The 27,783-nt window shown below is 45.1% G+C and overlaps 1 protein-coding gene across 1 annotated transcript; it reads right to left on the reverse strand.

Annotated features, from left to right (window-relative positions):
* Positions 1-844: 844 nt before the first annotated feature.
* Positions 845-27,766, reverse strand: LOC144170022 (fanconi-associated nuclease 1-like). Its single transcript, XM_077699509.1, has 15 exons — positions 26,719-27,766; positions 26,162-26,302; positions 25,897-26,098; positions 25,022-25,150; positions 24,848-24,946; positions 22,691-22,825; positions 22,489-22,633; positions 19,137-19,217; positions 16,543-16,707; positions 14,671-14,812; positions 8,915-9,114; positions 7,347-7,439; positions 5,780-5,908; positions 4,555-4,660; positions 845-1,588 (listed from the first exon to the last, which is right to left on the reverse strand). The coding sequence occupies exons 1-15, from the start codon at positions 27,461-27,463 to the stop codon at positions 1,536-1,538; spliced, it is 2,565 nt and encodes an 854-aa protein (XP_077555635.1). The 5' UTR covers positions 27,464-27,766; the 3' UTR covers positions 845-1,535.
* Positions 27,767-27,783: the final 17 nt, after the last annotated feature.

Genomic DNA, 27,783 nt, shown 5'->3' on the forward strand with positions numbered 1-27,783 from the left:
AGAGCTTCGTACGCTGCCGCCCCCCTGCGCTGGTGTTGATCGGAGGGCAGCCGGGGGCGTGGTCAGAGCGTGCTTGGTAGGGAACGGACCACGGAGTAAGATAAAACAGATGCTCGCCGCCTTATCAGCAGTGCACTTTTGCTTTACGTGTCGTGGGCCGCTCAAATGGACTTGTCATTTTGTGAGTGGCGAAAAAATTTGGTGTGAACGGGCATGCTGCTACTGTGTTCCTGCCTGCCGCTCTGGCTACAGAGCAGCGACGGCCGCCCGATGCCCTCCAATCTGCGGTGGCGCCCCTCGCAGTAGCCTTTGTCCCCGTACGAAACTTGGCCGGGAGTTTCATGACCAGAGAAGCATTGAAGGACTCTGGCGAGGGGGTACAGGTTCGATTCCAGACACCGGAAGTGTATTTTTCTTTCACTTCGGCGTTTTCGCGTTGCAGACGCCATCAGTGAGAACACTAAAGCTGCTGCATTTGTTTCCGGATCCTGTAGTATTCTTGATTGATTGTAGGGTTTAACGCGCCGACACAACGCAGGCGATGAGGCGCGCCATAGTGGAGGGCTCTAGATTAATTTTGACCACCTAGGGATCTTTAACATGCACCGAAATCTTGTACACACGGGCATTTTGAAATCTTGTATACATGGGCGTTTTTGCTTTTTGCCTCCATCAGAAAAGCCCGTGGTATTCTTTGAAGCATAGGAGCGCTTTAAGCCAAGTCAATACAAAGGAACACGCATACTATCAGTGCCTCATTCACCCGAAGCCGAGTGGTACAAGATATAAGCTACACCTGGTGGTACCCAGTGAAAAATTGTGAATTTTTTTCTGCTGTGTACTGCCATAGTTGGCATGTCTGTGTTCAATGCCACTCTAAGAACAATACCTTCATACCTGTTTGGAACTTTGCCAACTTTTTCTCTCTGTAAGAATTCTCACCTCTCGAGTACTTACACTATTTTCTGATGTTAGCACATACGAGGAAATGTAATTTACATTTAACCCTTCCTTCATCTCTCTAAACAGTCAAGATGTGCCGTGACTTTCCACAAAGCTTTGTGGTTTGATGCATGTGTGACCAGTCTTTTTTTTTTTTTTAAATAAAAGTTCGTTTTGATTGAAGGCTCGTCTCTTTCCCAAAAACTGGAAAATGCACTGTGCTGAGCAATATTTCGTGCAGCTGCTATGTGTAATGCTACTCTCAATTTTTATGTGCTACACTTGTGCCCTCGTATGATTAGCCATGCTTCAGGATATGCATTTCATCTGACCCCCTCTCACCTGTAAACATTCATAAATAACTTCATATTTCCTGGGTCATCTCTGGAATCATGCTTACCTGCAGGCATTGCTTTGCAGAAATTTGTAAATGACAACTTCAGTATTGCTCGAACCTACCTATTTTAGTAACGGCACAAGACCTTTTGTAGCAAAATACTGTCCTATATTATGTTGTCTTTTATGTACAGTAACATTAACTTGCAGATGTACAAGGCAAGTGGTCCTTTTTACTCCATCTTCTTCAGTTCTGCTCAGTCGTCGTCTCCTCCAGTTTTTTTCTTCTGTATTCGTTTTGAGCTTGTTGCTGAAACGTAAGTATACAAGAAAGAAATTGCATGTTATAAGAATGGGAAGTGCAAAGACCACAACAAATTTTGTTACCTTGGTCGATGAATATTAAACCAATATTACCAATTTTGCAATGCAACCAGCCCAAACCTGTGGTTTAAAATTTGCTGCTTGCTTAATGCCATTCGCAGTGACGTCCCCTAAAAACAAGCCATTTCTTACAGCCGTAGCTTGAACAGTGACTCAATGAAGACTATGTAAAATTTGCATTGGATGCTGAGTTTGTGCAAAACCACCACTTGTGCATCCACAGTTCCAATTCTGTTAACAACTGGAGAATGTTCTCTATTAAAAATGACATGAGAGAGAAAAATCCGGAAATGTCTTTAAGGTTAAACATAACCGCGGGCCTTAAATTTAAGTTCTGTACTCCAGCCCAGCATCCATATCAGCGAAGAAACAGAAGGACAAGACCCCTGCAACGCCTTTTTTACCGTTACTTTTCTGGCCCTACATCGGATCGTGTCATTCAGATACAGACTCAAAAATAATTATCATGATCGGTGCGGAAATAAGAAAGTTATTCAATATTTACTTACATCTACAAATAGAACAAAATGCCCCTCTCCTACATCACACCCAAAGCTTCCAGATATGACGATTCAACACGGGGACCCAATATTTTGTATATATCATTGTATCGACCAAGCGAGCCTAAATACTAATGCTTTAGGTCAGATTTCTCCTTAAAGGAAGCATAAAACTTAAACGCGGGCAGTAACAAGAGCAGACACTACTGCCCGCCTTGAGCGCTTGTGTGTACTTTCAAGCCGTGTTACGATAAGCCACTTCCTAGCTCTCTGCATCGTCTGATGTCTGCACGCTTTGCTAAAATGCATGCCAAATCGTCCGTCTGCGTTCCATATGACGATGTCTATGCTCGGTGGATGTCAAGCGACGCCAGAAGTGGCGTAGTTGGCGAGCATCCCAACGCTGACAGCAGATTTGGTGTTTCCAGTTCAGCTCGAGCATCTTGACGTTGTGGGACGTGCCTTCGCACTGGGAAGCACCGTTCTGTCCACCAAAAAACAATCATCTTTTTTTTTTTTTTTCTTTTCTAGCAGCAATCTGCTGCTATGAGACCAATTCAACCAAGCTATTTTTGTTGGAAGGCTGTAACCAAAGGCAACTGCAATTCTCTAGCGGGGCATTCCTTGGCCGGCGTCGGGGATATCGCGACTGTGCAATAGCTTTTTGTGAGTTAAATAAGGGAGCTCTGGCTTGATTTCAATGTAGTATTAGCGAGATGGGGCTTATCTACCAGATCGGTTCGTGATGAACAAACGTTATCCCTGCCCGAATTTGTGAATATATATATATATATATATATATATATATATATATATATATATATATATATATATATATATATATATATATATATATATATATATATACATGCGACAGTTTTTCGCCCTTCTGTGAATCCACAAGCGGAGTTCACGTCAAGACTGAGTAGCAAGGCAGCGCACACTTCACACTTTGAATCACTCAGGGCATTCTTCAAGGTAAGTCTTCTTATGAACAGCCTCCCTGTTAGCCAAAAATAGCTTGAAGAGTTCAAAAATAGCTTGAATCCTGGACCAGGACGAATTTTTCTTCAATTGCAAAGTTTCTGAGAAAGCTCTACAGCTTTCCTTTGTAGCCGTACAGTTGCATTCAGGTGATTGTCTAACTCTTCTTCGCCGAAACTTACTTTGGGATTTCCCCTAAATCTGGTCGATTGAGAGTATGATAGAGTCCAGGAAAGTATGCCTAGCAACACACATCAATGCAGCGACGGGCAGGTGACTTTGGCGGTCTTCGCTTTCCACCCGTCGGAGCTGTGTCGGCATCGGCGTCGCGGTGCCTCCGAACGATGCCATCAAGAAGTGTGGAAAGGAGCTTTCTGGGTCGGACAACTACGTCCTTAAAACTTCCGAAAGGTGGCGTTTTCCGCTGCCCTCATTGGTCCCACGATGCATCGCCATTGGGGAGAGTGGGAAGTGAGCAGCATTCCCCCGGTTTTTGAGAGAGAGCAACCTTCAATTTGCTTGTGTTTTTAAATTTAAAAATGAAATAACTCTTTCAGTTCTTCACAGATTTTGATAGTTCTTTTTGCATCTATCTCTGCATGACACGAAGAACGGATGTAAAGCCTGAAAAGTACCTCAAAGAAAAGCGTTTCAGGGTCCTTTAAGGGACAACTAAAGGACCTTTCACTGCTTTCAGCTAAATATTTATAAACAAACAAATGATGGTTTGTTCATTTAATCAAAACTAGCTAAATCTAATCTCGCACTAACTATCCAAAAGTGTGCAGTAGCAGAAAGGCGCCTAGTGCCAACTTCCTTAGCTGGCTGAAGCTAAAAGACACCACCAGAAATAATATATTAGTACTACAGTTTCACCACCGGCTTTTGCGAGGCACTTTTCCAGGGAAAGAAATTTCTCTGTCTACGTGTTACTGTTTGCTTTTCATTGGTGTCCCACTGTTACACTGAAACACGGAGCAAGAACAATATAGGAGGGGAAACGAGGCTTCCTAACGCGGCCAGATAATGTCACAAGCGCTCGTCATACGTTAAGCTAGCGGCATCTGCCGAGGGTGAAGAAACCGCGGGGCTGCCGCTTTCGGCATTGCACTGCGCAGCCACGGAAAGAAGTGCGGCCGCTATCATTTCGTCCATCAGGTGCCGCCACCCTCTCCTTCATCATCGCAGCGACGAAGCTTTGCATTCCGCCTTGGTTTTCGGTGTGACATTATCGGGTCGGTCGCCCGTGCTTATCGCGATGGGCCATTTCGCCTCCTATATATTCTTGCTCCGTGCACTGAAAGCAGGCCATTAGTTATGACAAAGTAGCTTGAATTTTTAGCAAGCTTTACTGCGTGCTTCTACGCTGTGTGTATAAGAAATATGGCAGCAGTTCATTTGTCCCCACCTGTGACACGGCACACTTCGCAGTCAACACCCAGTGCCAAGAGCTCTCGCAGCCAGACCACCTGCTTGGGGGAGAGGGTGTCACCGGGTCCTTTCACCTCGGCCGCCTTCATCACGAAAGGAGGGTGGAAGGGGGGGGGGGGGGGGAGTGTTATGGATTAATAAAAAGTAAATAAAACTCCATTCACAGCTTTGTTTTCAGGGAAAAGCTCAAGGGGACCTTGCAACACTGAGCAGTGCAAGTAAACCAGCGCGACGTTTAGATTACACTGCCAAGAATGCCCGAGCCAAATATTACATGCGCACGTGAAGGAGTGAGCGCGCAATTCGCTGGGAAAGACTCGGAAAAACCAACCGCACTCTCTTCAATTTTCCTCATTATGCACCCCTGGCATGACCTAAACCACGTCACTACGGCCATGGCTGTCGCTGGTCAACTTCGTGGCTTATTTCTCACATTTCCTGCGACGATCCGCCGACGTCGGCGCTGTGTACGAATCTCCTCTATGCCTGAGGCTGTACACACAATTTTGGCATTTATTTTGTGTTTAGAGTGTGCCTGGAGTTTGAGTGACGAACTCAATACTCCCCTTTTAACGAGACCACTCAACAACAAACGTTTATTGCTTCAAAAACGCCCTACCAGCCTGAGCACACGCTTGCGAGCAGGCAGCCATGCCTGCTTTTTTGTGGCACCAGACCGGAAATCGACCCCTCTACGTTGCGGAGAAAAGGAGAAAACTCCCCGGCCTGTGATATATCAAAGGCTGCCAAAGAGAATGCCGCGAGCCGGCCTGTGGTATATCAAAGGCTGCCGAAGAGAACGCCGTGAGCCACCCCTCTCTCCGGGAGAGAGCGCACAGCTTCCGTCGCGTTGTCCGCGGTCAAGTTGAAAGGGAACAATTATGTGCGATTTCTCATCGCGCGTAGTTTCGGTGATAGTGAACGGATTTTAATCATTCTTGCGGGAGGCGATTGCTGGAACAATAGACTTTATCCAAAAATACATTCTGAGTAGTCGATGGTAAGTGCTGCAGGGCCCCTTTAAAGGAGACAAACTGCATAGATAGATAAAGGTGACTAGCAAATGAACCCACATTTCCAGTGTCCACCAAAATGCAGTGGCGATGTCTGTCCACTTTTTTGTCTGTGCTTGTCGCGCGTGCTGCAAGCATTGCAAATGGTGTGTTGCACAGCTCGTGCGCAAAGGTGCTGCAGCTTCCTACCTTGGCCTTGGCAGTCTCTGGGTTCCAGACAAGGAGGTCGGGCAGGCCACTGCGACGGTGGCGGAACTGGCGGGCCAAGATCTCGCAGACACTCGAGAGAATGGAGGGGCTCAGGCAGCGCACTATTTCCTGCATGGTTTTAATACCACACGTGTTGTGGTAGTCCGGTTGCAGTAGAAAATTCGTTCAGAGTGTCCCACGCACACGCATGTCAATGCAAAATAGATGCAGAATAACTTCTTACTGGCGTGGTGGCGTTTCTTTTTTCTTTTTTTTTCAGGTAAGGATAGCAAACCCCTAAGCGCAAAAAAGGTTGCTCGAAAGCATTTGGATAGCGATATTGTTGTTCCAAAAGCAGCACATAAGAATACGAGGTTCCACGTACTATTGGTTAGGCACGCAGCTATGAATTACAACCACACTCGCCGTTTGAGTGAGCGTTACTCGCAACGGTTTCTCTAAAAACATCCTCATAGCGTTCACACAAAGCAATTCCCAGGCTGTTCACAAACACTTTGAGCTTATCACAATAACAATATCCAGAAGCACTTCTGTATGATAAGAGGCCTTATCAGGTTTTGCCTTTGTGCGCCTCTCAGGTGGCAAGATGAGAAGCAGTGATTCACTGCAAGCTCACTTTGTTGGAATCGGTTCGTGAACTTTTGCACGCAACGAACAAAGGAATCGTGGTAAGTGTTTTTTTGTGTCCCTTTAATAAAAATGAAGCCAATACACTCGCAAAAAGTCTTATTAAGTATCGGGGCCTAAACACCTTGCAGCTGCAAGCCTCGCTTATCCCGACAGGCAGACATCGGCACACTGTGCAACAGTCATTTCAGGCCTCCCCAGGTCAGCTGCGAGCAGAAATTACGATATGAACTATCACCTTGACATTGGGAAATGTACGGGTGCGATGATCATTACGCAGAAGGAAAATGCTAGAACATGTTCCTTCCATGTTCTTTTTCATGGCCGGTTTTGTTTCTAGCAGCTAATAAAATCCACAGTAACAACCCGGTAGATAACAGCCATCGCAGTTGCGAACTTGACTGTTGGGCACGCTTTTGCCTGTGACTGCTTCGTGCACGGCCAAAAATGCCTTTTAAAACATTAGGAAACCCGAGTGCCCAAACTTCAAGGCTCCACCATCCAAGTCAGGTAATAAAATTCCTCACTAATGCAAACTAGCTAAAGCAATTACTTCACTTTGAAAGTGTGACCAAACCTTAACACTAAACTCCCTTCAAAAGCCGAACTAATCTATTTTTGTTGTTGTTCCACGTTCGTGACGGAATGGCATGTGTGGGGCAAAGGTGAAAGTTTCGCTGTTGTGAAAGTTTCTTGGCGGGAAGAATAGAAAAGAATTCAGGCTGCCCAGCCAAAACAATGCCAGCTGTGATTATATTTTTACACACTGATTTTATCAAGCAGTGCAATCTAAAACAAAGCTTTTGGTTCTGAGCAAGTACACTAGCCAAGAAATAAACTTTTAAAAATGACTACTCACTGGGCAGCACTTTCATGCAGTTCTATTAGTGCAGTGTTACTGGCACCCTCACACACTTGCCTGAATGTCAGCACAGCTGAAGCGTTCCCACTGCACCAGACCAGACTTGCCATATTGGGCCTCGTAGGTTGTCGCCACCCTGTCCTCCAACTCCTATAATAGATGGCGGTAAACAAGGACACAAAGCTACTGCAAATCTAAGCTAAAGCTCTCATAGAAACAAATTTGTCAAAACCGTCAGTTTGTGGTATTCGCTCACTGTATGGTCCACTTGTCGACAAACAAAAGCAGTTCTGAAGAGCTTCTTTTTTTTTCCCAAACCCAATTGAATTCTTTGTCCACGCATCTATGAGTGCAGATTTAACTACGTGAAATCAACTGGATAACTCCTCCCTAGGATTGCATAAACAACCATGGTTTTTCAAGAACTGTTGAAGTGGATGCACGAAAGCGTGCGCAAACTGCAGGCTACGTGGTACAAGGAACCATCTCCAAGACCTTATGAATGGCACAAATAAATAACATTACACAGCATCAGTATGTACAGTGTCAGCTACTTTGCAGGATGAAATACCAGCTAGCGTCCCCTGCTGTGTTGTCGAAGCAATACCCTTTGGCATGCAGCATGCAACTAAATGGACAAGTTTAACTCGCACACATGTACGCACCCAAACAACATCAGTATCATTCATACTGCAACTCAATTTCTTTTAATAAAATTTTAACCTTGAGCTCTAAAAAAAAAAAAAAAAAAAACGGCACAGTTTGCACTAGTGATGCAAGGCTGGAGAAACAGCAGACTGACGGCCTCTCTCCCTTAGTCGGAGAGAGGCCGCCAGTTGCTCCTCACATGGATTTTCGAACTTACCGTTGAAAGTTCTCCACGATTGGCAGGCCCAGATTGCTTTGTCCACAGGCTTTCCCATCTCTCACAAAGTAGACCGCATTAGTACGAGCTATACTCGGTTACAACTCAAGAACGGCACCACCTCATGTAGTGTATCACTCCGCCAAAGCGCCGGACCCGTGACGTCAGTGCGCGCGCATTTTGAAAGGGGTTTGCTATGAATGCGTGATATCGTCTGCCTTGTCTCACGCAGTTTGTTTGTCGTCACTGGAGTCGTTTATAAGCATATTAAGTGCAAAAAATCACAGGAACGGCTCACGCCATGTTCAAAATATTCCCAGTAACGCCCTACTTGTGCGGCGCAGAGAAACATCCGGCTACGGTGATAAAACATAGCGGCAACTTGCGGTGCCGTTCTTAAGTTGTCACCGAGTATAGAACCCGTGACAACTGGCTTCGCAAACTCGGCGTCTGTAGCGCAACCTGGTCTGTACTCCCCGTTTCAGGTGCAAACTTGGTGTGAACTGGTGAAGAATGTTCTCAAAGGTACGCTCACGAGCACTCAGTATTTTTTTTTCTTCTTTTTGTGAGCCCCTAACGTGGCGCAAGCTCACGCGCAAGCCTGGGCGACGCCGGGCCCTTTTCAGGAGTGGCACGCGCACGTGCGCTCGATATTTCTGCACCCGAACGGTACAACCGAGAGCTTAAACAGCTCTGCTGTTAAAATAGGGTGTGGGGAGAGTTTGCACTTTCGCTGCACCATTCTTGAGTCACTAATTACCTGTGTCGTGCTTTCACGGATGGTGCGGAAAACCTCGATGAAGTGTTCTTCTCGACTTGTGAAGAAACTCTCGGAGTGAAGGTCCATGGGCAGAGCTTGGTAGACGGATCGAAATGCATCTGGAATGCCGCTGGTGTAGATCACATCCCAGCAGAGTAGTCCAAAGAGGGCATGGAAAGTGGAGCCTTCACCATGGACTCCTAAGAGGGGCGTGTGGGATGAACAAGGTGAACAAACAGGTTTCCCCCTTACCAAAAGAGCCTGCTAAGAAGCAGTACCAAAGACCTCCTACGAAAAACATGTCTACTCATTACCACTGCAGATCAGGAGAAACCAGCAAAGATTGCTAAACCTGAATAAAAGGTAGCACCTGCAACAGATAAGCACGCCTTCATGTGCAGTTTGTTGCACCACTTGGGTGTGTCAACAGTGCTTTTGTATTTACACTCAAACTTTGCACACAGACGTTAGTTTACAGCTTATTCCTGTGCTGGCTTGATTCTTTTCCCCAAGATAAAAATTCTGCATTGCCCTATCAGCTCACAAAATAAGACCCTCTAACCAGAATTGAATCTCCTCTCACGAATTTGTCACTAAAGCGCTGGTGTAGCAGTCAGCCTTATTGCCCCTCTTCATGCACTACGTAGTAGAACCAGCCACTGAGTAGCATAAAACCAGAAAGATTACACTGCTTCTTCTTCTTCTTCTTTTTTTGCAAACTAGCACAAAATAAAATTACAGTAATCTATGTGCAACTCTGTCGTGAGGCTGCTTCTGCCTTTGTATCCAGTCGATTTTTTGCTCACAAGTCGTGCAATACTTTGGAGTTGGGAGCACCTCTTAGATATGCAGTAGTGGAGGGCTCAAGCGCTTCATTTAGATGTAATGGGTACCCTAAGACGACAACGAAGACAGTGAATGAATATGCTTTACTTGAAAGATCGGGCAGTTCATGCTTTGCCACGATTTGGTTGGCAGGAAACCATGGGTACGTTCCAATTTACCGTTTAGACAGCTTCGTTGCCGTCTTCGCGGACAGTACGCCATGTTAAGCCCCGTTCCAATTCAAACGAAGCAGTCAACGAAGACTGCTTCAAGGAGACAGCATCGAAGTCAGCAACGATGCAGGCTACCTTCCTGTCTAAACTAATAAGTGACGCCAGCGCCACCTTTTCGCGTATTAATGTTAAAACAAAAGCACTTATTCCTTTATTTAAATATTTAGTATAAGTTACTAGGGATGCAGATGAATTTGTTTAATTTTTTAATTACGTAACATTTCTAATAACGGTAATAATAGTTACGAAACCTGCGGCTTGCGCAACTCAACATGTCTGCTATGACGCTGTCGTCTGCACTGGTGTTGTGCTTGCGACCGCGGCGCCGTTCCAATTTTATTCCTTTAGACGTCTAGTTAGACTGCTTCGTAGGCTGTCTACGAAGCTGTCCGCGAATTGGAACGCAGCCAACGTCTCGATTACAGAGGAATTCACATATAAAGGGTCGTAATTTACGATAGCCTTTTTCCTACATAAACCTCGTGACACATCAAAGGCGTCTGCGATGAATCTGGTGGAGCAGGTGAAAAAGGGACAGCCAGTGCGCCCATCACACATCAATAGATGCAGCACAGCAGGAACCTGAAAAAATTTGCCAAAAAGTCACCACTTGACCTACATACCGGTCATTAGCATATTATTTGTCATCTGGCAACAAGGCAGCTCACAGAGCCCATCCAAACCGCGAAGGCACCATCGCCACCGACATCAATCGGACACGCCGCCTTCTCTATTTTTGTCATACCTCGGCAAAGTTGGCGCGGCTCACTCAAACTCACCCACAATTTTTTTTTTCGAATCACCACTCACTCAAACTCAGACTCAATGCTGAGCAGCACATCTGCGCTCACTCAAACTCAAACTCACATTGAGCTCAAAACTCAGAACTCACTCGGACTCAAAACTCAAAATGTAATCAAAACTCAAAATGTACTCAAACTCAAAATGTACTCAAACTCAATTTGGACTCAAAACTCAAAATGTACTCAAAACTCAAAATGTACTCAAACTCAAAGTGTACTCAAACTCAAAATGGACTCAAAACTCAAAATGTACTCAAACTCAAAATGAACTCAAAACTCAAAATGGACTCAAAACTCAAAATGTACTCAAACTCAAAGTGAACTCAAAACTCAAAATGTACTCAAACTCAAAATGAACTCAAAACTCAAAATGGACTCAAAACTCAAAATGTACTCAAACTCAAAGTGAACTCAATACTCAAAATGTACTCAAACCTCAAAATGTACTCAAACTCAAAATGTACTCAAAACTCAAAATGTACTCAAAACTCAAAATGTACTCAAACTCAAAATGGACTCAAAACTCAAAATGTACTCAAAACTCAAAATGAACTCAGAACTCAAAATGGGCTGAGAACTCAAAATGAATTCAGAACTCACATGGCCTCACAGAGATTGAGACAGTCAGAGAGTGTGAGTGTGAGTGTGAGTGAGAGTGTGAGTGAGAGTGTGAGTGAGTGTGAGTGAGAGTGAGTGAGTGTGAGTGAGAGTGTGAGTGGAGTGAGAGTGAGAGTGTGAGTAAGAGTGAGAGTATGAGTGTCTCTGTGAGAGAGTGAGAGTGAGAGCGTGAGCGAGAGAGAGAGTGAGAGTAAGAGTGTGAGTGTGAGTGAGAGTGTGAGTGAGAGTGAGCGTGAGTGTAAGTGTGAGTGTGAGTGTGAGTGAGAGTGTGAGTGAGAGAGTGTGAGAGTGTGAGTGAGTGTGAGTGAGAGTGTGAGTATGAGAGTGTGTACCTTTTGCTGTATACCTTTTGCGATATCCTCATAATTATAACCAGAAAGCATTTTCATATTTGTCCCACGTGACCCCCTCGACGAGACCTTTAATTTGATACCCCACACACCCTAGTAGGGTCATATGGAATTCATACCAGTCAAACTAACCATGACTCATGACTGTAACCAGGACGCATTATTTAGGTGTCCGACATGATTCCCCTAACTGGAACCTTCAATTTGACGCCCCAGATGCTTCAGCGGCCTCACCTTGAATTTAACCCCATCTATGACTCATAATGACCATCTCATGATTCGAACTACGAAGCCTTTTTTTTGTACCACGTGATTCCCCTCTTCAAGACCGTAAACTTGATACCCTACACTCCCTAGCGGGGTCACTTCGAATTTTACCCCTATATAAGACTCGCCATGACAATCTAATGGTTATAACCAGGAAGCATTTTTGTATTTCTCCCACGTGATTCGGCTCATCAACACCATTGATTTGATACCCATCACATCCTAGCGGAATCAATTTGAACGTTAAACCAATCAATGACTAACCATGACTATCTCATGATATAGCCCTACCACATTTTTGTCCCACGTGATTTTCCTTATCGGAACCTTCAATTTGATACCCCAGACACCCAGTGGCTTCATTGTGAATTTTAACCTAATTTATGAGCCATTTTGACTATGTCATGATAATAATCAGGAAGCACATGATTACCCTCATCGAGACCTTTAATTTGATACGCCCTAGCGTCATGAACCTGAATTTTAACCGAATCTTTGATTTACCATGACTACGTCATGATATATCCATATCTCATGTTTGTCCCGAATGATTCCCCACATCGAGACCTTGAATTTGATTCCCCACATGCCCTCGCAGCGTCATTTTGAATTTTAACCCAATCTATGACTCATTATGACTGCCTGATGACTACAATCAGGAAGCATTTTTTTTATTTACCCCGCGTGATTCCGTTAATCCGGACCTTTCATTTGATACCTTATACGCCTTAGCCTCATCAGTTTCACTTTTCACCCAATCTAATGTGGTCATTATTCTGTGTTTAGGGGCGCTGCCCAGTCAATTCAGCTAATTCATTTGAAACAGTAGAAAGCACAGCCCCCGCCCCCATTTCCCCCCGGCTCTCACCTCTTCCTTTGTGACCCCTAGTATATCAAGCCGTTAACAGTAGTAGGCAAACAACCAGCACGCCAGCGCCGCCGTGTGCTTTCCCACCACCCTTTCCCACGCTCTTAGTGGATCCGTCAGGAGGAAAAGTTAAGACAACCTTTTTTTATGACCTCACCAGTCAATTATCACTCACGCGCCCAGCCGCGAAAATTAGGTATACAGCAAGTGCTTATGGCCATAAAAATTCAACAAGAAACTAAAAAAAATCAGACACCACCTCCCTCCCAACCGATCATGCAGATCGCGATTGGTGCCATACCCGCAGGTAACTTGAATTCCGAGCCCACAGTGACGCATGAAACTTAACAGCCAACCATAGCTGCCTGCTAGGCTACTCATATGTACTCAAAGTCCAAATGGACTTAAAACTCCTATTTACACAGAACTCAAAATGTACTCAAAACTCAATATGTAATCAAACTCAAAATGTGCTCAAACTCAAAATGTATTCAGAAATCAAAATGGACTCAAACTCAAAATGTACTCAGAACTCAAAATGAGCTCAAACTCAAATTGTACTCAGAACTCAAAATGAACTCAAACTCAAAATGGACTCAAACTCAAAATGTACTAAGAACTCAAAATGGACTCAAACTCAAAATGTACTCAGAACTCAAAATGGACTCAAACTCAAATTGTACTCAGAACTCAAAATGGACTCAAACTCAAAATGCACTCAGAACTCAAAATGGACTCAAACTCAAAATGTACTCAGAACTCAAAATGGACTCAAACTCAAAATGGACTCAGAACTCAAAATGGACTCAAACTCAAAATGTACTCAAAACTCAAAATGGACTCAAACTCAAAATGTACTCAGAACTCAAAATGGACTCAAACTCAATCGGACTCAAACTCAGTCGTGATCACTCGGCTCAAACTCACTCAAGCTCAAACTCACCATGCCACACTAGCCTCGCACTCACTCAAACTCAAACTCACGCGTGAGTTTGAGTCCAAATGAGTCTGAGTGAGTGGACTCATGAGTGAGTTTGCCGACCTCTGATTTTTGTTGCTTCTCTCGCTGCCAGTGAGCGTGCGATTTCTTCTCGCCCAAGATACGTTCAGGCACTTGATGCCGGTTAACCACAGCATTTAAAAGCGACGTCATACAGAATGCCCAAGCCAATGGCAAAACGCCTGAGTACCGCCAGTTGAGTGTCATGAAAAGAGTTCACGCTACTGGCGTAAGCAGAAGGGGCAGCTCTCGGCATGCAACGCTCAGAAGACCTTGTTTCGTGAACACTGCGCTCTGCAGCTGGAACTGGAGGAGAAGGTGGCAACTTTTCTCCGGCAGCATTGTGCGGCGTCTCTACGAAATAGATGGGTAGCAGCAACCCCAAGACGCCTGGCCGCCTGCACATACCAGCACTCATGACGTTTGAGAAGTGCTCCATAAGCAATTCCTCAGACTGCACTGAGGACGAATTGCTGTGCGGGAGACAGCCATACAGAAGCAATTGACTGACAAGACACCAGACAGCTCTAACAAACAACCTTAGACAAAACAAATGCTTATAGCTTCAATAAAATGATGTGTACCTAGCGTCTTTTCTCATTTCTCGGTCGCAAGGGGAGGGGGTCGACTTATGTTCTGGCTCGACCTATATTCTGACTTATACAGTATCTTCTGTTTTAAAGCAGACCCATGGCCGGGAAGTGGAGCTTTAAAGAAACTTGTGCTCGGCAGCAGCTGACTTCTGGACCTGGCTGTGAGGCAAGCTTCCCTCGCAAGAGCCACTTTCCTCACCTTTGGGGTAGCCCTGGCTGTTGTAGTGTCGTAGGGCCACTTCCTCCACAGAGATGACCTCCATTGTCGTGCCGTCTCGTGCTGCAAACAGATTGGTCCGCCCAGGCACCATCCGCTCGGCTAACTGGCCCTCAATCTCCACCTGCAGTGCCCAATCCACACAAACATGTCCACATTTATGATGTTCCTGCATTACAGATGCTGCGTCGTCTATGTGCCTGTCCACTTGCTCTAAATACCGTTTCCAGCCTAAATGGGTGACACCATGATTCCGCTTTTCATAAGAGACAGCGGCGGCATCACCCCAATCCTCCAGACAGTGAGCAGTGGAATGATCCTTGTGACGGATGGTAAAGTTCAATAACACAACATCACTGTCCCACTTGTGGAGTAGGATAACATGAAAAGCATCTCAAAGAAGAATGTGTTTTTCGGTAGACCTGCCACCTGCCATCACATTCTACCAATGCCCTTGAAATTAACCCTGAACTTTTTATCTTTTTGTTGCAAGTTCAAACCACCAGTGCTGTTTGTTTTCTTGAAACATACAAAGTCGCAATGCAAAAGACGGTGCAAAACGAGCCATGAGCTTTGAAAGCAATAGAACCAAAAAGAAGAAGAGGTGATAAACTCAAGCCAGTGCCACATACCATATTTACTTGCATAATGAACCCACTTGCATAATGAACCCTCCCCCCACTTTTCTTCTTGAGAATTTATAATTTTTTGTCACTTTGAATAAAAAATGCAGCGGGGATATGTTTTTATCTCGGCATGGTTGCTGATGCTGCAGACGATGGCAGTAAATTGATATCATGCCACAGTACACGCAGAAATGCTAAAAACGCATTCCAACAAAAAGAAATCTCAACAGTAGCCGGAGACGCAAGCGGGAATGCTGTGGCTCACAATTTAAAAATTGCGCGCTTGCGTTTGCGCCACCTGCTGAACACAAAACAAACCTTGCGCCATAAAAACGTTGCGACAAGCGAACAAAGCGCGAAACGTACTTTGCACTCCTTCCTTGCTCTTTGCCGTTCTGGCTGGTTTTGGCGGCGTGCGAACAAAGCACTAAAAGTACTCCACACTCCCCTGCTCTTGCCATTCCGCGACTTTGCCATGACGTTCTGTGGTGTTGTTGTTCAGCTGTGTTGCGACCTTTTTTTGTGCTCCTGGGGCACGCCGTACGATGGGCCAGTACATGAGCAGCACAGACGGTTTTAAACTGAAGGTGGTGGAGCATGCGTTGATGCACATGGAAACTGCGCGGCTGGGCAGCACTTCAGTGTTGACCCACTGCGTGTACGCTACGGGAGAAAACAAGGTTTTGGTCGGTGAACAAGGATCGCCGTGTGTTTTGTGGGCCCAAAAAAGGGAAGCTTCCGGTTGTGAGAAAAGGAGTTTTGGAGTCCCTTGACGGCATGAAAGACGGTGCGCTGTAGGTCGACTACGAATATGAAGCCGCAAGCAACTTCAGTGAGGAGGACAGCTCCATGGTGAGTAGGGGGCCACTGGCATGCTCAGAATAAAAAAGAAATTGCATTACATAATCCCCCAGATGTTTCCACGAAAATGGTAAGGCTCTGACGCACTTCTTTTAGGAACTTTATTGCGTGGAATTTCAACTTTTAAAAAATCTGTAGCAATTTTTTTCCGCATAATGAACCCTCCCCCAAAATTCATGCCGAATTTTCTAGAAAAAAAGTGGGTTCATTAGGCGAGTAAATACGGTATTTCTGCAGGTTAGTCAGCACGAAGTGTTTAGGATGTTGCGCAAAGGAACAACCTTTTGAGGTAACATTTAGCTACCACCAATATATGTACATAGGCAGGCGACTGCTCTTTAGCATACCCTTAGAAATGGCAGCCAACCTGTGGAAGTTTGCCCCAGTTCTCGAGCTCCAGGAGGGACTTGACTGCAAGCGACACATCCTTGGGAAATTTGGCTGCTAGCCGACTGGCCCTCGTGACCAAGGCGTGACGAGCAGCGGGGCTGATCTTGGGGTCAGCCAAGGCTTCGTGCAGAACCTCGAGAGCCTGCACATGTTCACGGGCGACACCAAAGATCCAGTTCTGAGATGCCGCATCTCCTTAGACATAAGCATCTGGGAATGAAGTCCAAAAAATGCATGAACCCGTTAGATGAGTGCTTAGATTGAGGCAAATCAGCTTCATTAACTTGTGTCAAAGTTAGCGGGCATGCTTAAAGGAAGCGTGATTTGATATACCATATTTTAGCGCGTATAACCCGCCCCTGCATATAACCCGCACCCCCACTTTCCGTCGACGAATAAAAAATATATCTCCGCGTATTGCCCGCATATTTTACACATAAAAGGATGGACCAACGCTACTGTTCAAGCAACATTACACATTTGTTTATGCAAAAGAACTTACCCAGCTGGCTACGAAACTAGATGACCTGCCGCATACATGTTTTCAGGTTGGTATATTGTTGAGCTGTGCATGGAAAATAAGCATGGCCAGTGGGATAACAGTGGCTTAGTCGCTATTACTGCTGTAGGCGCATCACGGCCCACGCGCATTGCGGTGGAACTGCACCAAAGGAAATACCTCACATATAATCCACACCTCTACTTCACCCCTAAAATTTTCCCATTTTTGGTGCAGGTTATACGCGCGAAAATACGGTACATATTCTCCTAGCATCTCGCAACATCAAGATGCAGGACCGAAACTCATCTTACACGAATACCATTTTTAGAGGAGTTCTCCGGGGACAAAGGTGAGAACTCTACGAAACTCGCTCATTCTTCCCATTTATGTGCAAACTTTTTATTCACTAATTTTACAGTTACAATGTGAAGTTAAATGTCATTTTAGCATAATTTCACAAGCACTTGTGGAGCAAAACACCAAATGCGTAGCGTTATGCCAATACCAATGTGAGGATTGAAGCCTAACTTTTATGGTTGTTTTCATAAAGCCCTTATTAAGGGGGCACACTGCTCTCAAAACAGCTCCCTGTAGATTTTAAGTAAACTCTGTGCAACTCGTCAGCCTTGCTGCTTTTTCCTCACTGATTTCAAATACGCCTTTATTTTTTTATTAAGTCAATTAGTCAACAAGATAATTAGAGGTAATTAGTCATTTTTGGAGGAACAATAGACAAAACACTGTTTGCCATAAAACTGTAACCTTTATATTTTCCAATACTATGAACCCTGGCGAGTGCAATAAGAGGATCGCTGTTTTGATGCACCGCTTGGGAGCTAACTTTACAGCTCATTAAACTTTGGTATTTGAAATGGGCATTCGAAACGCTTCCTTGCCACTGGTGCCACCAAAGTTTAATGAGCTGTAAAATTTGTTGCAAGCAGTGCATCAAAACATTGATTCTCTTATTATTGCACTCACCAGGGTTCAGAGTATTGGAAAATGTAAAGATTACAGTTTTATGGCAAATACTGCTTTGTCTATTGTTCCCCTCAGAATGACTGATTATCTCTAATTACCTTGGGAACTAATTGACTGACTCACAAAATAATGGCATATTTAAAACCAGTGTGGAAAAAGCAGCAAGACTGACAAGTTTCACAGAGTTTACTTAACAATTCAAGGAAGCTGTTTTAAGAGCCATGTCCCCCCTTAAACAGTTAAGATTTCAATGAAGGCTTTTTACTATACTCGGTTACAACTCAAGAACGGCACCACCTCATGTAGTGTATCACTCCACCAAAGCGCCAGACCCGTGACATCAGTGTGCGCGCGTTTTGAAAGGGGTTTGCTATGAATGCGTGATATCGTCTGCCTTGTCTCACGCAGTTCGTTTGTCGTCACTTGAGTCTTTTATAAGCATATTAAGTCCAAAAAATTACGGGAACGGCTCACGCCATGTTCAAAATATTCCCAGTAACGCCCTACTTGCGCGGCGCGAAGAAACATCCGGCTACGGTGATGAGGCATAGCGGCAACTTCCGGTGCCGTTCTTTAGTTGTCACCGAGTATAAAATACCTCTTAGTTTGCTCTTGTGCTACAAGGGTATATGACCGCAGACTCCTTTAGCAATTTCTGTGACTGGTGCACCTTTGATTTATGCGAATCAAGCGAAACATAAACAGAAAAATATGAAGAGGAATGAAGTTTTAAGTCCAGTGTTTGTTGTTCTTTTTCGTGGCACAGTCTTAGTTAACTAATTTTCGTACGGTGTAGACGACTGTCTGATAACAAAAGAACAAAAAAACTAATTTTTTTTGCTGTATACCAAGTTTCGCTTACCAACGTAGCAACCCATCATAAGTTTCGTCTTTGCAGTGAAACTTGCAGCATGCATTTTAAAAGCTAAGCCTACGAACGCTACCACCAAGAGTTAAAATGTTTTAAAATTAAAAAAAAAGATCAGTCTAGAAGACAACACGCTAGCCAGGTTCCAGCAACAAGCATCAGTGGTGACTACTATGTACACAAAGACACAAGTGCAGAGTGGCAAAAAGGGCCCCCTTACGTCAATGGGTTTTCCCAGGTGAACTTCCAAATTGAGCGACAGGCGATCCCACCAGTGGCCACGGCGACTCTGGCAATACAACTGCGAGAGAAAGTGGCAAAAAGCAAAGCTGGCTCAGTTTGTGCAGATTCACGGTGCAAACAGGAAAAAAACAGGAAACAAGACAAGCACTGACTTGTGCCTCACCCTAGCATCTCAAATAAAGTATTGCACACAATTCATAGTACCATGACAAGTATCGAAAGTAGCTCATACATTATTACTGAAATTTTTATACAGTTTACCGTAAATGTGGTGATAAAAAGGAGAAAGTGCTACAAATTTTTGCTTGGAACCGCACTTTTTTTTTTTCTATAAATTACATTGGTTTTGGCTGGCGAGCAAAATTGGTGGTTTGTTAGCTCTATGACACTGCCGGACCTGTTCATTAAAATTTGGAGCGAAGCTGAAACAATTTGTCCTCAACATTCCTGTCTCCCATTAAGAGGTCAAGAGTACCCCAAAACTACACACAGATATCGTCGCAGTAATCGTTGAAAATCGCTTGTTGTAATGGTGAAAGAACACTCAAGTGAGTTCGTCTAAACCTCATGTGTGGCTGCACTGAGTAGTTTAACCCATGCAATCCACAATATGACTGTTAGCAGAAGTATAGTGCCTTAAAGGAGCCATGAAGAGAAAATGCAAGTTGGTTTTATTCGAAAGATTTCGTGTTTTATAGTGCCCCCAGCGCTTGTCCGGATACAAACGGTGCTTTATTCACTGAGAAATTAAACAATTTAGGTTAAAATTTTGATTTTCCCGCTCAATCGTGCGTTTTCGTGGTCCCAAATGACATCACAGGAACCGACCGCTCTGCAGCCTAGAATACCTTCATTCACGCATCCGCCGTACAGGGTAGAGACACGTATACGCTGGCGCCGCCATTTTCGGTTGCTCGCTCGCCGCCGAAGCAAGTCATTGTGTCAAAACCGCGCTAAAATTATCGCTGCAACGCGGTTTACTGAAGAAGTTTGAATCATATTGTCTGTTTCGCGTTTCTAGGTCTCGTGGGAAACGAAAAGAATAACGCGTTGAGCCCGTTGGCCCAATTGCGGCGGCACGGGACCGTTCAAAGGTTGTCTCCACCCTGTACAGCGGTTGTGGTTTGTTCCCGCGTTTCTTTACGTTCCGTAACCTAGATGGCGCCACCATACCGTGGCAAGCGTTTGGTTTGTTTTTGCCCGCATTTAAACCTGGCTTGTTTTTGTTCTGGGAGAAAATATTCGTTCCCTGAAACAGTGCTCGCTCGACAAATGGGGTCACGTAAGACACCGTTGCTTGCGTCAATCGGCCAGTGTCGTCTGAGACAACCCCAAGCCCCGTAGTGCTGTGCAGCTAAACCAAGCATGCTGTGCGCAGGTTGAACAGCAGAACGCATCAGTACTTCTATGTTTACATGTGCTTTCATAACTTCCACTGTTTGTCCCATCATTCCTATTGCTTTGTAAAGAATGTGCCCTAAATTTAAGCGCAAATCGCTCGTTCGTCTAGTTTGTAAGCTCTACCTAATTTGCATCTGCTTCTGCCAGCCTCCGCCAATCGCAGAGCTTAGCTCATGTGACATCATAGGTTCTGTTGCGGGAAATGAGCTGGCGGGTCGCATGACCATTCCCATTTTTCCTAATCATGTAGCTTATTTGAGCGAAGTTTATGTTAAAAGTGGTGTCAGTATGATTCTAACGAGACAATCTTTCGAATGAACCAAACTTGTGTTTTCTCTTCATGGCTCCTTTAAAGGCCAACTGCACTCATATTTCGCCTCAACCAAATTTATTTTTAATGTGTAGTAAGTACCCCCAAATCAGCTGGGACACTAGTGGTAGCCCCATGAAACGCCTCTTTAATCAGTCAGAAGCATTTAAAAAGCTCCGCCGCAGACGACGCTGCACCTTCCCGTGGATCGCGTAAACAGCCATGACAGCCTGTGACGTGCCAGCCGACGGGGACTTCTTCCTCTGGCCAGCCACGCAGCTGGAGAACCGATCGTGTTCTGCTGTGAACACTTCACCCATTTGCTGCCCCATGCACGCGTAGAGCTTGCTCCCGAGCTGCTGACCGTCCGGCCGCTCACTGGCCGGCTGCAACGCAATTTTAACGGCCGCACTCTCCTCGATTTCGGTTTTAAAATCACCGATTTTCGCCGACGGCTTGCCGCGTTTACGCGCGTATTTCAGCTGTTGTATTCTGCATCTTGCTTTCTTTTTCAGCAGTAAATAGTGTTTTCAAGAGGTCGAAATTTTGAGTGCAGTTGTCCTTTAACTCATCTGTAATTGGAAACAGAAAAGGAAATGCCTTGCATCATTTCAGACTACAGCAAAAACTACAGCAATAATGTCACACTGCTTTGCAATGTGTTGTTATGCTATACCAGCCTCCCCAATTGCAGTCTTTACCCATTTCGCTGTCAATTGAAGACATTTTGTCGGTTCACTCATAGGCTGTACAGGTTACAAATGCAAGCACTTTGCTGAATTGAGCACTGCGGTGTTGTCGCTCAGCAGTCGACATCAGCAAACTGGTGGGGAGATAAGAACAGAAGCGGCACTTTTGAACGCACCTTTCTCGTTAAGAAATGCGTGTTCCTTAACGAGAAAAAACTGTTCAAAAGTGATTAAAAAGAAATGCATGCACCCGCCGTGGTGGCTCAGTGGCTAAGGGGTTGCGCTGCTGAGCACGAGGACGCAGGTTCGATTCCCGGCCGCGGCGGCCGCTTTTCTGATGGAGGCGAAATGCAAAAACGCCTGTGTGATCGAGATTTCAGCCCACGTTAAAGGTCCCCAGGTGGTCAAAAATTAATCCAGAGCCCTCTACTTAGGCGCACCTCATCGCCTACGCTGCGTCGGCACATTAAACCCTGCAATCAAATCAAAGAAATGCATGTAATTTGGCCAGGAAAACTTGGAGCATAGCCTACACATTTTTTTACTTTGATCTAGTAAGGTAATTGGACAATGTTTACAACTCACAGTGCCCCTTAATATTCAGGGCCATCAAATGATCACTGATGACCTTGTTTCAGATGTGCACTATAAGGAACAGTTGTCTTATTCAACTACTCCGCAATCAAAGATACACTAGATAATCTACTTTCCAGTATACCTGTCAGCTTTTTTTTTTTTAATTCCAGGTAGTGCTATGTATTTCTCTACAGAACTTTCAATTTGCGGGTTTATGGAGGGGTGCAACTTATACAAAGCCGCAACTTAGCCACAGAATTTATGTGGCAATGCGGCCTGTACAATGATGCGACTTATACACTGAAAAATACAGCAACTGGTTTCTGCAAGAGCAAGTGATGAGAAGGGCTCACATTTTGGCCGAGAAGTTCGCGGAGCACTTTAACGGCCTGATGATGCTGCTTCAGGCGCTGCAAAACGTCGACACCCAGGCAACGGCAGCGGGTGTAGACACCGCCCGTGGTGTAGTGCCTCAGGAACGGTGCCAGCAACTTGTCCCTGTAAGGCACCGCACTTATTCACAACGATCGGCATGATGGCCGGCTTTTGCATCACCTCTCCTGTAGCTCCAATGCTTTGCCGCTTTTGGCAAGCTTTTCCACGTGGTAGAAGACCTGCTTGGCCTTGTCCCATTTCCTGTCCAGAGTGGCCTGGATCAGCTCGGTCTCCAAAACCCTCGACTCCTCGTACCTGTAGGAGTCACACATTTCAACTATGCAAATCTGATTTCCTGACAAGCGTTAAATTTTCAGACAACTGTTACAAACTACAACGTAACAACGCTGAATGCGACTTAAAACCAAGGAAATGGTGTAAGTAAAATGTCTGTCGCTTGAAAGCCATGAGCTAGCTGACCTTTCAGACTGGTGCTTCATTGAAAATGCCTAGGAGAAGCTATGCTTGTGTAAAGGTGCCTTGCAAACAATAAAGTCAAGTTTTCGCGTTCATTTGCGATTATACTAAAAAGGGCAATGACAACATTTTTTTTTTTTTTGCCTCTTGTTATCGGACAGTTATCTTTACAAACTGAAGCGCAATGGAAGCTGGCTTGTGCAGAATAATATGAAGTTTGCCATTTTTAAGCCTACACTAAAACAGTCTGACAGGTAAGGAGTACCTGTACAGCTGAACCTCGTTATAAGAGGCACTGATGTAAGAGACAAATGGGTATAAGAGACACTATTCACCCACATGGTTGGCTGCCCTATCTTTCCCATTAAATTGACCTCTTTTATAACAGACATTGGATGTAGAAGATTGGTTATAAGGGACAAGTCATCCTTGAAGTTTAGTCAATAATCTCGCTTGGAACAGACATTTTAACTTCAGATGCAGTGTCACCAGTCACTAATTGCAGTTGCTTCCATTGTGGAAACACAGGTAGATGACAGACAGGTGCAGTCGCTATTTATTATAACTTCAGCAAACACAAAGTGGTTCAGTCAGCTATGAAATGACAATGAGAAGCCCTGCCAATGGAAATGCAACTGACAGAAGTAGTTGAAGCTTACTGCCATTCATTGGATGGAGCGCGATCACACATGCGGGCTCTCCTACTCGCGTAGCTCCCAATCAAGAAGCACTGCAGACGTTGAGTCCTGCAAGCGTAATGAATAGCCTGACCACACAGCGGAAGAAGCTGTGCGCTCTGGTTATTCATCAGGCTTGTGAACCCAACATCTACGATTCATCTTCCACAAACAAGGAAAGGAAAAAAAGCTTGAAGAATCGGTTGTAAAAAAACTGTAAATACAGTCATGAAGCAAATGAAGTTTCATAAATTCTGGGACCAAACAATAACTAGAATGAATCTTTTGAAACATGCTGTAGCGTTCTTTTGAGCTTATTTTAGTCATACGGTGCCCACATTGAACTAGGGTCTGATTAGCAAGTGAAAACATGGTACCCTGCTTATAAGAGACATCTCGTATAAGAGACAGAAACTGCTCCCCGGTACGTGTCTCTTATAAAGGGGTTCAACTGTATACGCAAACTCAAAATGCTTTAGAAAGTTGTTAGACAGCACTCCAAGTGAAGCTTTTTTATTTTAATACATTTACCATGTACCATATGCATTGCTGCTACAACAAGTAACCACAAAAGACTACACAAAAGGGCAATAATTTGAAACAGAAATTCAGCAATTAAATTTTGGTGCACGATAAGCATGACCCAGCACGTAACCACAAAAATAGGTCTGAACACAAAAATCTGAGCACTACATTTTACAAAGGTAGAAAGGTGGTCCACTTGTAACAATGAAGCGTGGTTTTTATACTTACAAACTGATCGTTATACTTATGTCATTATACAAAGAGTGATTATCAAACACACCTTCAAAATCACCATTTCATGCCCACAATACAAAACTTCAGCACTTGCATATTCAGGTGAAAAATTTATTGCAACTCTCATCTCAACCAGCACTCACTGCACGCGACCAAGCCCAGAACAGACCCGCTGTGGTGGCTCACTGGCTAAGGCGTGCTGCTGAGCATGAGGTTGCGGGTTCGATTCCCGGCCGCGGCGGCCGCTTTTCTGATGGAGGCGAAATGCAAAAACACCCATGTGTACGAGATTTCGGCACACGTTAAAGATCCCCAGGTGGTCAAAATTAATCCAGAGCCCTCCACTACGGCGCGCCTCATCGCCTGCATTGCATTGGCGCGTTAAACCCTACAATCAATCAATCAAGCCCAGAACAGCTCTCACCTGACCAAGTCCTGGCGTGTTTCAAACAGGGCCTGTTCCCTGAGGACCTTGTAATCGGGGAAGACCATCGTGCCTGCCGAGACCAGCACAAGGCCATACCTGCGAGCAAAGGATTTCAGCTTCCATGCTCGGGGCAGCAACAGCAGCAACTGTGTGACGAGCACCCTCACTCACACTTGCGGGGTCTCTCCCGCTTCCTCCATGTCCCAGGGAGTGCCCAGCGAGAAGAGCCTCAGCAGACGCCGCCACGCATCCCTCGGCTCATCACGCAGCCGCCAGGCAGCACCCAGCATGGCAAGGGCCCTGACAACACGAAGAGGGGCATTTTGCAACGCACTGAACAGTAACAGTGAGCAACAGTGTAGCATTCGTTTCAGAGAACTCTCACCGCAAACTGTCCGAGACAAAGCTAGCAAGTGAAAAAAGACAGGAGACTCCCGTTTTCACACCAGCTGCGCTACATGCACACTTGAGTGCCTGTCAACGCGCAAGTGTGGTTACGTGGGCGAGTACGTCAATCGTGACGAAAATAAGTGCAGGAGGAACGAGTAAACAAGAAACAGCACTGTGTCCCATCTGATTCGCGTCTCTCGTACCTCCTGAAATTTATTTTTGCTAGCAATGGAAAGAGGTGCATGCATGCAATGTCTAGCATATCCTTTGTAGGTGCCCAGGAGTTTACCATTTGATGGGTAGAAACGGCCATGAGTACTGCCATGCTGATAGGCTTAGAGGAGCACAGAATGTGCTGCAGAAGAGTTTGCGACGCGATGTGTAAGGCAGTGAAGGCAATGGTTCGCTAGGACTTCTTCAGGTACGCCATGATTCGGTAAACGTGCTTGTGCAAGCCCACATAGCATATGCTGTGTTATCAGTATGGTCAAAACAACTTCACGTTTTACTCAGGGTAACGGACATGAAACACAAACCTTCCGTATGGAGGCAACAACAAATTTCTTTTCATAAAAAATTAACGACCCTACCACAAACAAATTCCTAAGCAGCATCTCACCCCATTCACCACGACACCATTGAGGTACAAGTCTCACCGTTTTAGCAACAGCTGCTGAAGAGATGCTTGCTTACAACCAAACAACACTGGCTGCTGCTTGCTACAGTACTCGAGCAGAGAGTCGGCAAGGCTACCCTTTCCTTGGCCACCGGTTTTCAGCTTGAACACTTGTGACAGGGTCTTCAGCTCGTAGGGCGAAAGCAGCTTCAGGACCACGTTCAAGTCCGTCAAGCTTGTAGCTGTCAGGGGTTGAAGTGCACGTCAGTCATTCCGATTACATTCTCAAACCTCAAGGGACTTACCATCCTCTAGAAAACCTCTGTCCCGTAAGGCCAACAGAATCGGGGTGACATCACTGGCAATGTCGGGATAGCCAATTTTGTTTGTTCTTCGCCACATGTGCTTCCGTTGCAGAAGCCTGGCAAGTAGCCTTTGGCATCCATCTATAATATAGTAAAAAAAGACATGCAAGCCCAATGGGCAAAACTTTGTGATTATCAGGATTGGTGAATTTACAATATTTTTGTGTAAAATTAAGTTACATCAACAGAGTAAAAGCTCGTTAATTCGAATCGCAAGGGGACGCCATCTCAGTTCGAATAAACGAAAGTGAACAATTACAACAGCACAGCCAGGCACCACGGCACTGGCACGGTGGTGCATAGTTCAAATGATCCTTAGCGGAACCTGCTCAGGTTCCAATTAATGGGCTTCTTTACACATCGACTTCTATGGATACTTGGCCGGTCCAAATTGTAGAGTTTGAATTATCCATAAATTCGAATTATTGAAGTTTAGATTAACGAGCTTTCACTGTACATCTTTTTTTAAGCCCTGTACAAAAGAATTGGACATGTACCATCAGCTTCTAAGAATTCGCAAAACATGTTCTGTTCGCGTACGTCGAAGAGATCCCAGTCTTGGCTATTTCTTACAGAATTGACAATCAGCACAAGGTTCTCCAAATAATACGGGCTTTTCGTTGCATTCGCAGCAGCTGGCTCTTTTACTGGGCTTGAAGGAACTGATAGGTTTTTCACTGGGCTTGAAGAAACAGATTGGTTTTTCACTGGGCTTGAAGTAACAGGTTGGTTATTCACTGGGCTTGAAGTAACAGGTTGGTTATTCACTGGGCTTGAAAGGACGGAGTGGATTTTCTTCCTGCGCTCTGGGTCTGGGAGTCCCACGTGTCCTAATAGCACAGTTTGCTTCTTTGAGGCACCTGGTGACCTTGCCGACTCTGTCTTCGCGGAGACCACGCCGACTACTGTCACGTTTTCTTCGTTGTTTTTTGGATCCGCTAAACTCCGTTGCAGCACTTTTGAGCTTTCTTTGGAAGGTATCACATCAATGATTTCAACGTCCGAGTCATGATCGCTATGTGGTGGAACCGCGAAACCGTTCTCCATTTTTTTCTTTTTTACATGGCAGTCGGTCAACGACCGTACTGCTTTACCCTTGAGCGATAGCTTTCCGCCACCTCTTTTCCTAGTGCGTGTCACTGCTTTGGGTGACCGCACGCATACTGCTGCAGTCGATGGCAACGTCTTGGATGGACTCGAAGAAACAAAGAAACTCGTTATTTTCGATTGACCTGCCGACATTGTGGCCTGAATATCACAGTAAAGCCCTATTTCCGCTCCTCTCACTTCAATCCATTCGGTAATAGGACGAAGCGAGGGGCCGCGCTGTCGGCAGCGCCGTAGTTTTTGCGATCCACAAACTTCGTGGGCACTAGATTGAGCCTTGTCCGCTTCGCGCTGACAACTTCAGCATACACCAGAGCATGATAACACATTCCCAGTCGAAAAGAAGTTTCTTTTTAAACCAGAAAACCACAGTGCGCTGCAACAAAGCTGCAAAGAAGCCGCGCGCCACAGCGAAGCATGGAGAGATAATGCAAGTCAAAAGAAAATTAAAAAGT

Source organism: Haemaphysalis longicornis, unplaced genomic scaffold (assembly GCF_048455015.1).
Source record: "Haemaphysalis longicornis isolate Haplotype H1 unplaced genomic scaffold, Haemaphysalis longicornis Haplotype H1 scaffold_2, whole genome shotgun sequence".
Lineage (NCBI taxonomy): Eukaryota > Metazoa > Arthropoda > Arachnida > Ixodida > Ixodidae > Haemaphysalis > Haemaphysalis longicornis.

Bases quoted from the DNA above. Each gene is read 5' to 3' on its own strand.
- LOC144170022 (XM_077699509.1), bottom strand. From the start codon at position 27,463: ATGTCGGCAGGTCAATCGAAAATAACGAGTTTCTTTGTTTCTTCGAGT. The intron at 26,303-26,718 runs GTACATGTCCAA...ACTATATTATAG, and splicing joins CGAATTCTTAGAAGCTGATG to ATGGATGCCAAAGGCTACTT. The intron at 7,440-8,914 runs GTAATTAGTGAC...CATCTATTATAG, and splicing joins TCCGTGAAAGCACGACACAG to GAGTTGGAGGACAGGGTGGC.